Here is a 14,989-nt window from a genome sequence, read left to right as displayed (position 1 = left end):
AAGGGAATAAGAAAAAGGAATTAAGGAGTCTGGCTGTCAAAGCTGTCACGGGCTGGAGGAGCAGCGTTTTTTTCAGGGGCTGAATGAGTGCAATTGGACATTTAAATGGTGCTAAGGGGGTCCAGCACCACCAGCAGCTCTGCTGGAAATCACTGTCCTTGCCTTCCCTGTGCTGAGGAAACGCTTTGGAAGGAGCAGCCAGGGAGGTGGAGCAGCGGTGCTGGGTCCTGGAGGCCACCCCAGGCTCCTGAGCAGCCGGGAGGCTGCAGGGCACGGGGATGCTGTCCCTGCCTCCCTGTGTGACAGGTGACGTTGCCAGGGCTCAGGGGATCTCTGTGGCAGGGCAGTGCTGCCAGTTCTCACAGCTTGTTAGTGCCGATGGAGAAACTGTGGCCAAACAAGCTTTTCCCAAGAGGTTTGTGGTCACAGAATCGCAGACTGATGGGAACTGAAATCCCCTCCAGTGCCACCCCTGCCATGGGGGACACCATCCACTGTCCCAGAGTGCTCCAAGCCCCCTCCAGCCTGGCCTTGGACCCTGCCAGGGATGGGGAATTCATAACCTATCTGTGCCTAGGTCTCTGGTTTATCAAACTTCCTCCTTCTGAGTTACCCACTGGAACCTGCTCCTTTCCAGACAGGAAAATGAGCCTCCAAAAGGCCTGGACTTCCAGCCCACTCTCCCAGCTGCGTTCTTTAAATCTTTTCCGAAAGAAAGTTGAGATTCACAAGTTTGTGATTGCTAAAAAGCCTCTCTGCAGCATATAAAATTAATTCAGATCTCTCTCTTAAGTGCAGTATATCCTTTCCATGAGCGTTTTTCATACTATGAATATTTACCACCTTTCCGTGGCTTTGAGCATGCTGTAAAAATGAATTTTGTAAGAACCTGGGAGCCAGGGGGATGTTGGAGCACCTTTCCTAATAAACAGCCTGGTTCCAGACGGACAGCAGGGTGGCTCCAGCATCACCTCTGTTTCACTCCTTGGGATCTGAAATACTGGACATTCCCTTCAGGTGCTACTAGCTGAGGAGATGGAGTGTGAGGAGGTGGCAAGTAGCAGGATCCTGTGGATGGTGGGAGGAGAGGCAGATGGTCCTATGGAGCTGAGGAAGGGGATCCAGGCTGCTTCCCGTGCCCAGGAAAGGCTGGTTGGTGTGTTATCCCCTGGGAATCCTGCTCAGCCCCCTCTTTCCTGGGAGCTGTGCTTAACTGGCCTTTGGGGAGTTTTGGGCCAGCCTTTGGGGTGCCCCTGTGAGATGCACTGAGACCAGAGTGCTGATGGGCTCTGGCTGTCCTTGGAGCCCTCCTCTGCTGCTGAGAGCAGTGACTGCACAGCCAGGCTGAGCCAAAGTCCTCCAAAAGCGAGCAAGAAGGAGAAACCTCTTGGGTTATTCAATGGTGTGTCGTCCTCGTTTTGCAAAGATCCCGTTCCCGTGTCCCATCCCTCCCTCTCCTGTGTTTCCTGCTTTTCTTTCTGTTTCCAGGAGTCTCTTGTTGCAGGGAGCTGGAAGGGTGATGCTGGGGGAGGGTTCACAGGCAGCCTGGGCTGTGCTGGGAACAGTCCTGAGGCAGCAGTGCCAGCTTGCCCTGTGCCCTGTGCCCGTGCTGCCAGGCTGCTCCTGCACAGAGTGCTCCCAGTCTGAGCCCAAATGACAGCCCCAGGCAGGTGGAGGTGTGGGGACATGAGGAGATAACCTGGGCCAGTAACTGAGGCTGGAGCTGCTCCTGCCATGTCCCAGCACCATTCACTGACCTGCTGGCAGGGGATTGCTGCCTTTATTTTGCAGCAGGTTTGGCGTTCCCTGTGCAGAGACCCAGCAATGTTCCCTCTCCCCTCCTTCCTTGCTGCCCCAGGAGCTGCCCTGCTCTGGTATTGTTCCAGGATCCTAAATCCCAGAAGCTGACTGCTTCCCTGCCCCCAGCTTCCCCAATATTTTTTTCCCCCCATTCTTGTTGCCCTCAGTTAAATTATGGCCCGTTATTCCCATGACCTTGTGCTTCCCCCTGCCTTTGTTCCATGGATTCCTGCTGGCGAGGGCCGGTGCCGATGGATGTGCGGCCGGATCCCCCTCTCCCAGCTTTTGTTGGGAGCAGCTCTGGGCCTGCTGAGCCCCAGCAAGCTGGGGCAGCTCCTCACAAAGGCCCGTGGCTGGGAAAGGGAGTCCCCAGGGTGTCCCCAAAGCTGTTGTGTTGCACACGGGGACAGGAGGAGCAGCCGGGCTGGGCTGAGCGGAGCAGCTCCGCCGGTGGGAGCCTCTCCGTGCCAAAGGAAAAGGGGAAGATGCTGCCAAGACGTCTCAGACTGGCCAGTGGGGATTGTCATCTTCAGAGCTGGAGTTAAGAGCAAGGGAGGATGTTTTTCCCTCTCTTAAAATAATGGGGAAGGAGGTGGAAGAGGGGCTCTGGTCTGGTTGGATGTTGGCTGGCCCAGCCTGGGTGGTTTCCCGGGAAAGTTGGCTCCGTTCTCTGTTTACTCAGGACTTCATGGTCCAAGAAGCTTTCAGAGAAGCCCCAGTGCTGTGGATGGGGAGCGTGAGATAGGTCTGCTCTCTTCCCATTGTGCTGGAGCAGGAGCACAGTGCAGAGCAATTTGGTGCCGTCCCTCAGCCAAAACTGGGACCCTTTGCAGCCCCTTCAGCAAAAACCTTGTGAGCACCTCACTGATTTCCCTCCTCCAGGTGACCCCTGTGCTCAGCTCTCCCCAGCAGTGTCCTTGGTGCAGATTCCCTGTCAAGAGTGGGATAAAGCCCCTCTGTCTTTGGGGAAGCCTAGGGATAGGTTTTCTAATCTCCCCAGACTTAGGCTCCCAAGTCCTCTCCTGAAAGCTGATCAGGAGGCTTGGGGTTCTTAGATGTGTTGGTGAGGATGACTCTTAAGCCAGGCAGCTCTGCTGAGTGCGGGGAGGCTGAGGATTAGAGCAGGGCAGGAGACAAAATAACCCCCCAGGCTGCCTGCCACACCAGCTGCTTCATGGGGCCGTGCCCACCTCCTTTCTCCTGCTGCTGCAGAGCCCGGGGTGAGCCCTGAGCAGGGACACAGGTGCTGTCCTGCTCCAGCTGCTGCCCAGCCCTGTCTCCATGCCCCGCTGCAGGAGTGCAGCAGGTGAGTGCTGGACCTCCCATGAAAGAGGGGAGAACAAAAGTCCACTCTGGTTTCTGCAGCTTTGGGGGAAATGTTCGACTTTGTCTCCAAATCCTCCCTCCGGGTCCCTCCTTGTGCTGCCTTGCCAGGCCAGCGGGAGCCTGGGACGTGATGTGGGATCTGGGGACCTGTGTGGGAGGCCTGGCTCAGGGATCTGGGCTCAGGGGTTCTGGGCTCAGGGATCTGGGCTCAGGGGTTCTGGGCTCAGGGATCTGGGCTCAGGGATCTGGGCTCAGGGGTTCTGGGCTCAGGGATCTGGGCTCAGGGATCTGGGCTCAGGGGTTCTGGGCTCAGGGGTTCTGGGCTCAGGGATCTGGGCTCAGGGATCTGGGCTCAGGGATCTGGGTTCAGGGGTTCTGGGCTCAGGGGTTCTGTTCTCAGGGGTCTGGGCTCAGGTGTTATGGGCTCAGGGATTCTGGGCTCAGGGGTTCTGTGCTCAGGGGTTCTGGGCTCAGGGGTTTGGGCTCAGGGATTCTGGGCTCAGGGGTTCTGTTCTCAGGGATTCTGGGCTCAGGGGTTCTGTTCTCAGGGATTCTGGGCTCAGGGGTTCTGGGCTCAGGGGTTTGGGCTCAGGGATTCTGGGCTCAGGGGTTCTGGGCTCAGGGGATCTGGGCTCAGGGGTTCTGTTCTCAGGGGTCTGGGCTCAGGTGTTATGGGCTCAGGGGTTTGGGCTCAGGGGTTCTGTTCTCAGGGATTCTGGGCTCAGGGGTTCTGGGCTCAGGGGTTCTGGGCTCAGGGGTTTGGGCTCAGGGATTCTGGGCTCAGGGCTGTGCTGCTCTGTGGCAGTGGGTGCTCAGTTCTCCTGGGGCTTCCCCCAGCCCCCCTTCCCGGTGTTACTGCCTGGCCTGGCTTCATAACTCCACAGTTCTGCTGATAATGTCTTTCATTTTCAGCTGTAATATTAAAACCTGCCCCGATTTGGCTTCCTTTCAGCTGCAGCGCTTTGTGAGAAGGCAGGGGAGAGGAGACAAAAGCAGGGATTTGGGGAACAAAACCCCAGCCATCTCTCCCCATCCTTTCAGGTGGATGTTGCCTGCTGCAGGTGCAGGGGCTGAGCAAAATATGTCTTGGGGCTTCGTGGTCGATGAGCAGCAAGGCACTAAATGCACAGCCTGTCTCTGGGAGGGTGGTGAGACATCCAGGAGCTGCTCTGCCAGCTCATTTGCAAAACAGATTCGGTTTTGCTGCTGCTGCTGCTGCAAAGTCGGGGGGAGATGGCCGGTGGCCGCTCCCACCTCGGTGCCCGGGCTCTTTGTGCCAGGGCTCTGGGTGGGTGCCAGCTGGAGATGCAGGGCTGGACTGGGGGTGCAGGGGCCCGTGGAAGGGCTGGGCAGGTGGAGGTGGGGTGACAGCTGTGCACAGGGCTGAGCTGGTGAGGAGGAGAGGATGGGTGCAGGAGCACCAACGCCTCGCTGTGAGGTTGTTCCCTGGGAGTTAATTGAGTAATTAAAGCAAGTGGGACCTGCCAGGTCTCTGCTTTGCAGCTCAGGAAGCAAAGATGGGGTTTGACTTTTTAAAACACTGAGGTGGGACTCAGAAAATTGGATTTCAGTCCTGAATTCTGCTCCTGGCTCCGTACCTTTGGGCTTGGTTGTGATGATCTTTATGCTGTTCTTTATTCACTGTCTCTCTTGTTGAGTTATTCCCCACACTTCTGGGGCCAGAGGCGGCTTTGCCTTAACTGGAGAACTGAGTAAAAAGAGGGAATGTTTCATTCTGAGATGGCACAGAGAAGCTGCCAGGGGCAGCCCAAATCCAGCCTCGGCACGTGGGGTTGGAGGTGAACCCCAGGAGGGTCCCCTGGGGATAAATGTGGGGTCTCTCCAAACGTGGGAGGGAATGTGGACTGCAGGACCCCTGTGTGTCAGGTGTCACACCTGGCTGCTCCCCTGTGGCCTTCGGGGGCTGCTGGGGCACAGGTCGGAGGGAGATGGTGTCAGTTCGGAGTTCCTGCGTGGTGCTGGCCTCGCCCTGCCCCGCTGCAGCCGGCTGGGAGGGAGATGGGGCTGCTGACGTGTGTGGGAATGGCTGGGGAAGAGCTGGGAATGGCTGGGAAGAGCTGGGAATAGCAGGGCCCGGAGCGAGTGTCTGCCGGCAGATGGGCCCGGGGGTGGGAGAGGAACAGCGGGAGGGAAGCAGGGATGGGGGGAACGAGGTGCCTTGGCAGAGCTGTGAAACCAAGGAATCTTCACTGCTCACATTCCAACTGCTGTCACACGGAGCCCGTGCTTCTGTCACCAGCTCTTTTCCATGGAGACTCCTCTGCCTCCTGCCCGGGCTGGGAGGGGCGAGCGGAGCGGTGGGACTCGAGTTGTTCCAAAGCCACAAATCCTGGCTGAGAACAGTCCCGAGGAGGAGCAGGATATATGATCTTGGCCTCCAGCACTGAGGGCTTGCGGGATCAGGGTAACGCTTCCAGGAAAAGCAGCGTGAAGGAGGGAGCATTCCAGAGGGAGGGAGCCGGGGGCTCTGGCTGTGCTCCCTGGCCAGGTACCTCCGAGCTTGGGCAGCTGGGGGTGCCTGTGCAGGAGTTACGTAAGGGGGAAACTGAGGCAGGAGGAGTGAGACAATTCCGACTGTGTGGGCCGGCTGACCCAGGAGCTGGGATGTGAAGTGCTGAGAGAGCTCCAGTGCTGCTGTCCTTCCCTGGCTCTGCCCAATTCCCTGTGTTCCAGTGCCTTGGCTTTGGCTTCTGCACGGTCACAAGCCTCTGCATCGTCCCCCAGTGCCAGTTTTGTTGAGGGATTTGGTGACAGGGTCGTGACAAGCTGACTTTGGAGGCAGCCTGTGCTCTTTAAAGCCTTGAAATGCCACTTGGAGCTTGGCAGAGCTCCTCGGGCAGAGGCACCTGCTGGGGCTGCTCTGCTCAGCCCGGCGCTCTGATCCCCTGATAAATCCCTGCCACGGCAGCAACCTGGGCTGCTCAGCTGCATTCCAAGTGACAGGGAGTGATCCTGAGCACAGGGGACAGTTGCTTGGCTGGAAATGTCCCCTGGAACAGCGATAATGTTGTTGTTGTTATAAATAGGACCGAGGGGCTTTGTAACCTTCCTTAACCCCCACGTTCCGGGCAGATTGCAGCAGTGTTTGGGCTCACAGGCAGATCCAATCCATTCTCACTCAAATGTGCTGCCTGTTTGTGAGGTGGTTTTTTTTTAATTTTTTTTCCCTTCTTTTAAGATGCTGCATCTTTAACAAGCCCTTGATAGATGAGAATTTGATGCTTGCAGTGACAAACAGGCTCTTCCTTCCTGCCCATATGCACCATCATGCTTTCAGTTTCCCCAGCGTTATTAGGGGAGGATATTGATTCGAAATCTGCTCGGGGACGCTGTAATTGTGTATTAGAGATTTGGTGCTGGTTCGGAGGGCTGCAGTAATGCAAAAGGCTTGAGTGTTTCCGTGCAATCCAGAGGGGGAAGATTGCTGAGGACCTTGAGGTTTTGAAGGAGGAGGGGGAAGGGAGGGGGAGAGACTGAGAGAGAGAGACAGAGAGAGAGAGAGACAGAGATACTGTGGTAGGAAGATTCAGAGATCTGTTGTGCTTTTTTTTTTTTTTTTTTTTTTTTTTTCCTGTGTTGTTTTTTTCCAACCCTTCCTCTCCCCCAGTTGCTTTGCATCAGGGCATGAAAGGAGTGGAAACACCGGGGGGACAAAAGGCACCAGAGCAAATGATGAAACTCAGTAAGGAAATCAACTGGATTCAGAATTTATGGCTGGAAAACGTTGCATTGATCAGTGTATGAATAGTCATTATGTGCTTTTGGGCTGCGTGATTAGGAAAGCAGATCAAGGCTCTCAAGATGATGATTTTTCTTACTTTCATTTTTTTCTTTCTCTGCTTGTAATATCAGTGTGTGTGTGTGTGTGTGCGTGTGAGAGAGAGCAGCAAAATACCAAAAGTCTCTCTGGTCGCCCCTGCAAAGAGGAAAGTGCAGCTTTCTCTGACACTCAGCTTTCTCATCTCTCTCCCAGATGAAATTTTAGGCAAGAGAAGAGTATGTTCTCCCAACAGCAGCAGTGAGTGTCCTTTAGAGAGCAAGAAAGCCCGAAGTGAGTCCCCAAAGGGTAAGTGCTGCTTCTCCCTCCCCCATCCCCTTCCCCTTTCTTCTCCTTTCCCGTGAGTGGAACTTAATTGAAATTAAGGAGGGAGGGCTGTGGGGTGGGAGCTGTGTCTGGCACTGGGGGTGCAGGAGGAGGCGACCAGGGCTCTGTTTTTCCTTTATCTCCTCGGAGGGAGCCTCACAGGGCGAGAGAGGGATTGCCTCTTAATTACAGTAATTGCTTGATGATTAAAAGAAAGCAGGCTGCAGCCTTCGAGGTGGATTTTCGGGGTGTTCCTACTTTTTCAAGCAGAATGTCTTGATTACATGTTTAATGTGAAAGGTACACACGGGCTTATCGTGCTGGCATCTGCTCCTTTAAAGGGAAGAAAGGAGCCTGTCAGGGAGAATGAGGCTGCTGAGTTTTCTCTTATGCATTTATGGCACCGTTCCTATAGAGATGGAATCTGCAGAAGGTTTCTCTATTTAGGGTTTGGTTTGTTGGGGGTTTTTTTGGTGTTTTTTTGGTTTTTTTTTTTAATCTCTTGATTTGCCTTCCAGTTCTTTCCTATAAACACGATTTTTAAACTTTCTTTACGACTGGCAAAGTGGGATGGGTAATGGAGCCTGCAGTTAATGAGTTTGTCTCCAGGTTGAGTAAATGAGGTTTTGCAGGCCGTTTACTTAAAGGCTTTGTTGTTAATATCAGACTAATTAGCTGTCAGTGATACCCACCTCCATCCCTGTGCCTAAACCTGTGCTCTCTGGCCACTGAAAACCCAAAGCAGAGCAGCTGAGTGAGGCTGGATCCTGCTCCATGGGTTTGGAGTCCAGCTGAGACTCTTCCAGGGCTGGATTCCCAGTCACCCATCCAGGGAATCTCAAAGGGCACTTCCTGCAGCAGTTTGTCCTGGAGCCTTCTTAAACCACATACTTTATATTCTGCTTTATAAAGATCCATTGTGGGGACCTGTCCTGCATCCTGGTTTCACAGAATGCTCCTGTTTCTTCCCTCCTTGTGCCCAAATGATGATCTGAAGGAGAATTCTCTGAATGTTGGTGTCACTTCATAGAAAATACTAAATCCTCTCTTTTATGTAACCCTCTCCTGCCTGTTAACTCTTTCATAACAGCAGAAATGTCTCAGATTTTACTGGGAACCCTTTAAACTGCTCCTCTTTATGTTTTCCTTGATTTTTTTTCCATCTGCTCTATTCCTGTTACCCCTGCCATGTTTCTGGCTGTGCAGGTGAGCTCCAGGTGATGCTTCCACAGGTTCAAAACCAGATTTGTTCCATTGGACTTGAGGCTCTTGGGGCACATTTTATATTTTGTATATTTTTTATATTTGTATTTTGTTGTCCCTGCTGAGGTTGTGCCCCTTGTAATTCCAAGTTTGTGCTTGGGAATCCAGGGAGCAGAACCTAGCCTGGCTGGGAATGGGCTGAGCTTTAACCAGGTGAAAGCAGGGGATTGCCTTTGGGTTCATCCTGAGCTGGCACAGGTGGATGCTTTTGGCATGGGAGCATTGGGGTCAAGTGATCTCATTCTGTTCCTTTCCTTTGGCCCTCCCACCTTTTTTGTGGGCTGAGGGCAGGGTAAGGAGCCCTTGGCTTTGCACTCAGCATCTGAATGCTGCTCCTTGGCTCCTGCAGTTTCAGGGATTCCCTCAACTTTTTAACAGAAGGGTTCCCAGGAAGCCCTGAATAAAGCAAAGCTTTGTTTTCTACTCCCACTTTGAGGTGAGACAGAATGGAAATTCAGAGCTGGGGCTTTTGCTGATGTCCCACTGTTTTTCATTAAATCCTTGGGGAGCCCCTGTTCCCTCCAGAGCCGTGCAGGAGTTTTATCCCAGGCTGTGCTGATGCTGGAATTCCACTGCAATAGTGAGGGGCTGAGGTTTCTGTGCTTTGGGGCTGTTTTCTGGTGAAAAGGGGGTGACAGAGGGGCTACCCCCAAGGTTTGTGCTGTAGCCCCCAGCAGTGACAGAGCTGAGTGCTCCCATCCTGCTGTGATTCCAGCAGCATCCCTGTGCCATGGATGCCATGGGGAAAACACAATCCCTGAAGGATTGTAATGCCAACACAACAATCCCAGAAGGATCCACCTTGTGTGGCAAACCATTCCCAAATGGGATGGGCCCTGGTGGGTACTGACCTGGGATTTGGGAACTGCTGCTCCAGAGTGCACTTTGGGGTTTGGGAGTGGGAAGGGAAGCAAGGACTGGCTGGAATTTGGGATCCCATCAGCCCCAGTGTCCTGCTGGAGGAGCCAGGGCTGCAGCATCTCCTGGGACCCTTCCCCTGCAGCCTGGTGGTCCCGTGCCTCGAGTAGGTGCTGCTCCTGCACCTCCTGCATCCCTGGGCTGGTGACAGGCTCCAGGCAGGATCTGCCCCTCTGCATCCCAGAGATCCCAGGCAGGATCTGCCCCTCTGCATCCCAGAGATCCCAGGCAGGATCTGCCCCTCTCCATCCCACAGTGGCCCTGGGAGCAGCTCTGGCTTGGGCACATCTGGTCTGGCTCTGGGAGAGCCTTTGGAAGAGGAGCCTTTGGAAGAGGAGCAGTGACCCTGTGGCTCCTCTCACACTAACGGGGTGAGGGGAGCAGAGGCAGCCAAGGAAATCACTGCCGCTCCCTGGCTGAACGAAAAAACACCTGTAGGGGCTGGAAAGCCTTCCAGAGGGCTGGAAACCTTTCCAGAGGGCTGGAAACCTTTCCAGAGGGAAGCAGCCTCCTTCCCCTCCCTGCCCCCTCCCCAGAGCTCGCTCTGGAGCTCAGGAGCCCTGTCTCGAGGAAGCGGGGCCGCGCCGCCGCTGTCAAACGGAGCAGAACGTTCCTGGGGAGATGGGAGCGTCTCGGAGCTCTGCGCTGGCAGGGCACGGGGGAGATGATTCCCCAGGGAAAACCTGGCTCCTGCGTGGCTGGGGAGCTCCTTCCCCACTGCCTGGAGATGTGGAATGCGGCTGAAGGATGGGAAAATCGGGAAGAGCGTTTCAGTTCCCGTTTGAGCAGCTGAAGAATCTGTCTGGTAGGAGCCTCGGGGAGGTTGGAAAGCAGGCTGGATGGAGTGCTGGAAAACACACGTAGGGAACAGTGCTGGGCTCACCCCCTGGCGTGGGGATGAGCTCACAGGCTGCTCCTGCTGCCATCCTCCTTTCTGGGCTCCTGTGCACCATTTAAACCAAACCAAAATCTCTGGTTAGTGGAGGAGCGCAGGACTGGAGCTGAGCTGCAGCTGGGCAGTTCAGATCCAGCCTCTGTCTGTTTGTCCCTCTCCTTTGGGGGGCACCTCCGTGTGCTGGGGGCTGTGGCAGCTGTGCAGTTAGGCCAAGGGAAGAGAGCAGGTTTTGGCCCTGTTGGCATTACTGACCCCAAAGCCAGGCTGCTGAGTGGGGGCAGTGGGCACGGGCAAGGAAAACCCCTAAAGCCCTGCCCATGTCTGGGCTCTGGGGTGAGGTGGGCTTGTTGCAGGTCCTTGAGCTCAGCTTGGGCTTGGATGAAGGGAACTTTGGGTTCCTGTTGTGGGTTTGTTGTAGGACAGGAGGGGAGGATGGATGGGCTGGATGCTCCTGTCTAGTCTGGGATTGCCTGGGGAGGGTGAGCCTGAGAAAATGTGGTGGGGAGGCCGTGCAGCACTGAAATATCCCTGGGGCTGTGCAGGAGCTGAGTGCCCAAGAGCTCCCAGGGCTGTGCCAGCAGGACCTGGCAGAGCTGGGCTGGGCTGCTCAGGGGGATGTGCTGGGTCTGCAGAGGGCCCAGCAGATGCCTGGCTTGGCTCTGCCTCCCCAGGGCTGTGCCAGAGTCCATTTCACACCTGGCGGCTGCAGGAGATTTGGCGAGATCAGTCTCCCGCATTACCCCTGGTAATGACAAAAGCAGACAGCAAAGCTCCAGCAAAGCTGGAATTACTGCTGGCTGAGTCATGTGAAATCTTCCAAGTTTTAAGCATGGAAATCCAGCCTTTCCCTGGATTCCTCCTTCCTCTTAGCCTCCCCTCGCCACCCCCATTCTCCCTCCCCTCCCTGCACCTGAAATCTGCTCTGCGGCTGATCCGATAGAGTTTATGGTAATTAAGTGTTATTAAATCCCCTCCCCCCTCCCTTTTTTGCTCTAATGACACAGCTGGGGGGGGGTGGGGGGAAATGGGTGTTTTTCTAAATCAGGTCTGTGGCTTTGCTCCTTAGACCTTTGGGTAAGAGCATCAGGAGGGAACTGAAACCGTGAGCTCCTGCATCCCTGGGGGAGGTGGCAGGAGCGGAGGAGGAGGAGGGAATCTTCCCTGGGGGGAAGGAGACCTGGAAGGGAATTCTGCTCTCTCCTCCCTCCCCTGCTGCTTCCATGGCTGTCCTGCAGGTCTGGGGTGGGATGGAGGGAGCAGCCCCTGCCTTTGGGGTCTGGATTTTGGGGGTTGGGGGGCCCAGGGCAGCGTGGGGACCCAGCTCCTGATCCCAGCAAGGCTGGGAGCAGCCTCTGGGCCTGGGATGTGGCCAGGGAGGCAGCAGGGTGCAGATGTGTGTCACTGGGGCACGAGCTGAGGCTGCAGGGACAGCCTGAGTGCAGTGCTGAGGGAGAGCCCTCGCTGTGCTGGAGGGCTGAGCTGAGCTGGAATCATTTCCCTTCTGCTCTTGGGAGCCAGGGATGCAGCCCTTTGGTGTTGAAATATTGTGCAGCTAAGACTTTATTATTACTACTGTTATTATTATCATTGTTATTATTGTTGTTATTACCATAATCTTCGTTATTATTATCATTATCATTATTATTATCATTATGCATTATTCATTGTTATTTATTTTTATAATATATTCTTGTTATATTTGTTTATTATTGGGATGATGAGAGGATGATGATGAGAGGAGGATGATCATGAGGAGGAGGAGGATGAGATGATGAGGGTGGTGATGATGGTGTTTCCCTCCTGTATTTTGGGGAGGGGGTGGCTTCACTACAACCTGTGAAAGTTGCATCCCCCAAAGCCCCCGTGGGCTGGGCTGTGCCATGGTTTGGTGTCAGACAAAGGCAGCAGCAGTCCCTGGGCTGCCTCATTTCCCAGCCCTCTGTGTCTGGGGCCGTTCCTGGCTGCCCCACGCTCACCTTTACCTGTGAGAGCCCTGCTCTCACTGTGGCACAGAGCCACAGCCGCTCCCAGCAGCGCCCAGTGCGGGTGACAGGTGCCACCCCCGTGGCTTTGGGGCCATGCAGCACCTGCCCTGCTCCCCGAGGGGCTCAGGAGGAGGCTGCAGGAGCAGCAGGAGCCTGGGGCACACCCGGGAGGTGTGTGTCCCCTCCCTGAGCGCTGGTGGTCCTGTGGCTGCCGGTCCTGCCGCCCCCTTCCCCTCTGCCTGCCCGGGCTGTGCCTGGGAGTTCCTCTCTGAGTAATGAAAAGGCTTTGCCTGTGGGAAAGATCCGAGATAAAACAGTGTTGGAGCAGCCAAGGCAGAGAGCAGTAATTACTGAGAGCTGTGCTTACAGTAAACACCAAACCCCTGTGGTTTTCCCTGCCTGACTGCCAGCCTGGGATCCCTCCTGCCCCCGGAGCCCCTTGCTCCCGGGAGCTGCAGGCATTCCGGGAACCTGGACAGGGAGGGGTGCTTTGGGTGGCCTCAGGGTAAGAGCTCCAGCCTCTCGGGCATGGATACAGATGGAAACAACCTGCTCTGAGGTGTCCCTCGGGGGGCTGGGCAGTTGGATGTCAGCTCTGTCCCTTGGGTGCTCGAGCACCTCTCTCTTCCTGGTGTCCTCTGAGTGCTCAGGAGGGGGTGGGAAAGAGGTGCCCATCTGGTCAGGTGTGAGCTCAACAAAGAACTCACATCCTCCAGAGATGCAGGGCTGAGAATTCAGCGAACTCTCCCATCCTCCCTCTCCCCTTTGAGGGAACAGAGCTTGCTGGTGATTTTTTGCTGTTACAATGCAGAGCTTGGTGCTTTAGGAGGAAAGGAAAAACAACTTGGCGAGGTTTCTTGGGTGCTGTGGACTTTTCCTGTATGTAAATTTAGAGATTTAGTAGGTTGCAGGGGGTCTTGACCACATTTGGTGGAGGAGAAGGCCAGCTGATGTGACAGCTTGGTGCATCAGACCCAGTGGGCACAGCAGAGAGCTGTGGGAATTGGTGCTAACATCCCTTTACCCCCTTTCCTCTCTCTTTTTGCTCTGTCCCTGCATTTATGTGACTCCCCACTGTATTCCTGTCTGAGGAAAAGCCCAAAAGAGCAGATGTGTGTGCTCCACAGAAAACTCGCACACGCCGGTGCTGGAGGAGGCGGTGGCGCAGATGACCCCGGAGGAGCACTACAGGCGCATGATGTCGGCCCTGAACGAGCACGGCGCCTTCGAGGAGCAGCAGCAGCAGCGCCTGTACCAGCTGGCCAACAGCATGGCAGTGCCCAGCCACGGAGGTAGGGCTGGCCACGGGCACAGCGGCTCTGCTGCCTCGGGCCGTCAGCTGGGGAACTGCCCCGAGCCCTGGACTGTTCTGGGATGGGGCTGGGGGATGTTCCTGAGCCCTGGAATGTTCTGGGATGGGGCTGGGGGATGTTCCTGAGCCCTGGACTGTTCTGGGATGGGGCTGGGGGATGTTCCTGAGCCCTGGACTGTTCTGGGATGGGGCTGGGGGATGTTCCTGAGCCCTGGAATGTTCTGGGATGGGGCTGGGGGATGTTCCTGAGCCCTGGGCTGGGTCTGGGGGACGTCCCCAAGCCCTGGGCTGGGTCTGGGGGATGTCCCCAAGCCCTGGGCTGGGTCTGGGGGATGTCCCCAAGCCCTGGGCTGGGTCTGGGGGATGTCCCCAAGCCCTGGGCTGGGTCTGGGGATGGCCCCAAGCCCTCTGTGCATAGAGGGGTGGGGGGGCTGCAGTGCTGGGTGTTTGTTGTGCCCTGGATACGCGTGATGCTGAAGGGGGTCCTGCAGAGCCCTTCTCCATCTTTGTGGAGGAATCTCCCCTTGGGTGACTGTAAATCTGATTTCTTCTGTAGCTATCCAAGGGGATGGGCTTTTCCTGGCTGGAATGGATCAGCAGCAGCCATGCTGTGTTGTGCAGGGGGCACGAGGGGGGTCCTTCTCTTGTTCCAAGTGTTTGTGTCCATCTGAAAATTTGGAATGTCTGGAGTAGAAGATTTGGGTTTGGTGTGGAGCCAAGGGGGTGAGATGTTGGCAGTGCCAGACAGCCCTGGCGTGTTGGGATGGGAACGGTGAGATGATATTGCTGCCTTCTCCTGGGACTGGAGCGGGGTCTGGAGGTCCTGCAGGCCCAGGATGTGGCAAGTGCCACACGGACTGAGGGCTGGAAGGTTATTCCGGGGTTTTGGAGGGAGCTGGCTGGATCCGGCACGTCCTGGGCTGGGCCTAAAGGGGGCACCAGGAGGTTGCAGGATCACGAACATCCCTGTGCAGGTGGAGCATCCCTCCCCACAGGTGGAGCATCCCTGTGCAGGTGGAGCATCCCTGTGCAGGTGGAGCATCCCTGAGCAGGTAGAGCATCCGTGTGCAGGTGGAGCATCCCTGAGCAGGTAGAGCATCCCTGAGCAGGTGGAGCATCCCTGAGCAGGTGGAGCATCCCTGAGCAGGTGGAGCATCCCTGAGCAGGTGGAGCATCCCTGAGCAGGTAGAGCATCCGTGTGCAGGTAGAGCATCCGTGTGCAGGTAGAGCATTCCTGTGCAGGTGGAGCATTCCTGTGCAGGTAGAATATCCCTCCACAGGTACAGCATCCATGTGCAGGTAGAGCATTCCTCCATCCCTCTCTCTGCAGGTACCTGCTCATCACCTGCCCTTGGTGAGCAGACCCTGCTGGCACTGGCCCAGCT

At 55.8% G+C, this 14,989-nt stretch overlaps 1 protein-coding gene across 5 annotated transcripts in view; it reads left to right on the top strand.

Moving 5' to 3' along the window:
• Positions 1-14,989, top strand: part of SAMD11 (sterile alpha motif domain containing 11) — an 87,150-nt gene that overhangs the window by 46,266 nt on the left and 25,895 nt on the right. For all 5 annotated transcript variants that reach the window (XM_086860184.1, XM_086860183.1, XM_086860185.1 and 2 more), the window contains 2 exons: positions 7,121-7,213; positions 13,420-13,584. In XM_086860184.1, coding sequence (XP_086716310.1) covers positions 7,121-7,213; positions 13,420-13,584 — 258 coding nt within the window. The remainder of the gene's footprint in view (positions 1-7,120; positions 7,214-13,419; positions 13,585-14,989) is intronic.

The sequence above is a fragment of the Cyanistes caeruleus genome, chromosome 22 (genome assembly GCF_971803275.1).
Source record: "Cyanistes caeruleus chromosome 22, bCyaCae1.hap1.1, whole genome shotgun sequence".
Taxonomy (NCBI): Eukaryota; Metazoa; Chordata; class Aves; order Passeriformes; family Paridae; genus Cyanistes; species Cyanistes caeruleus.
The sequence above is the reverse complement of the archived record's forward strand: the minus strand, read 5'-3'. Positions and strand labels throughout refer to the sequence as shown.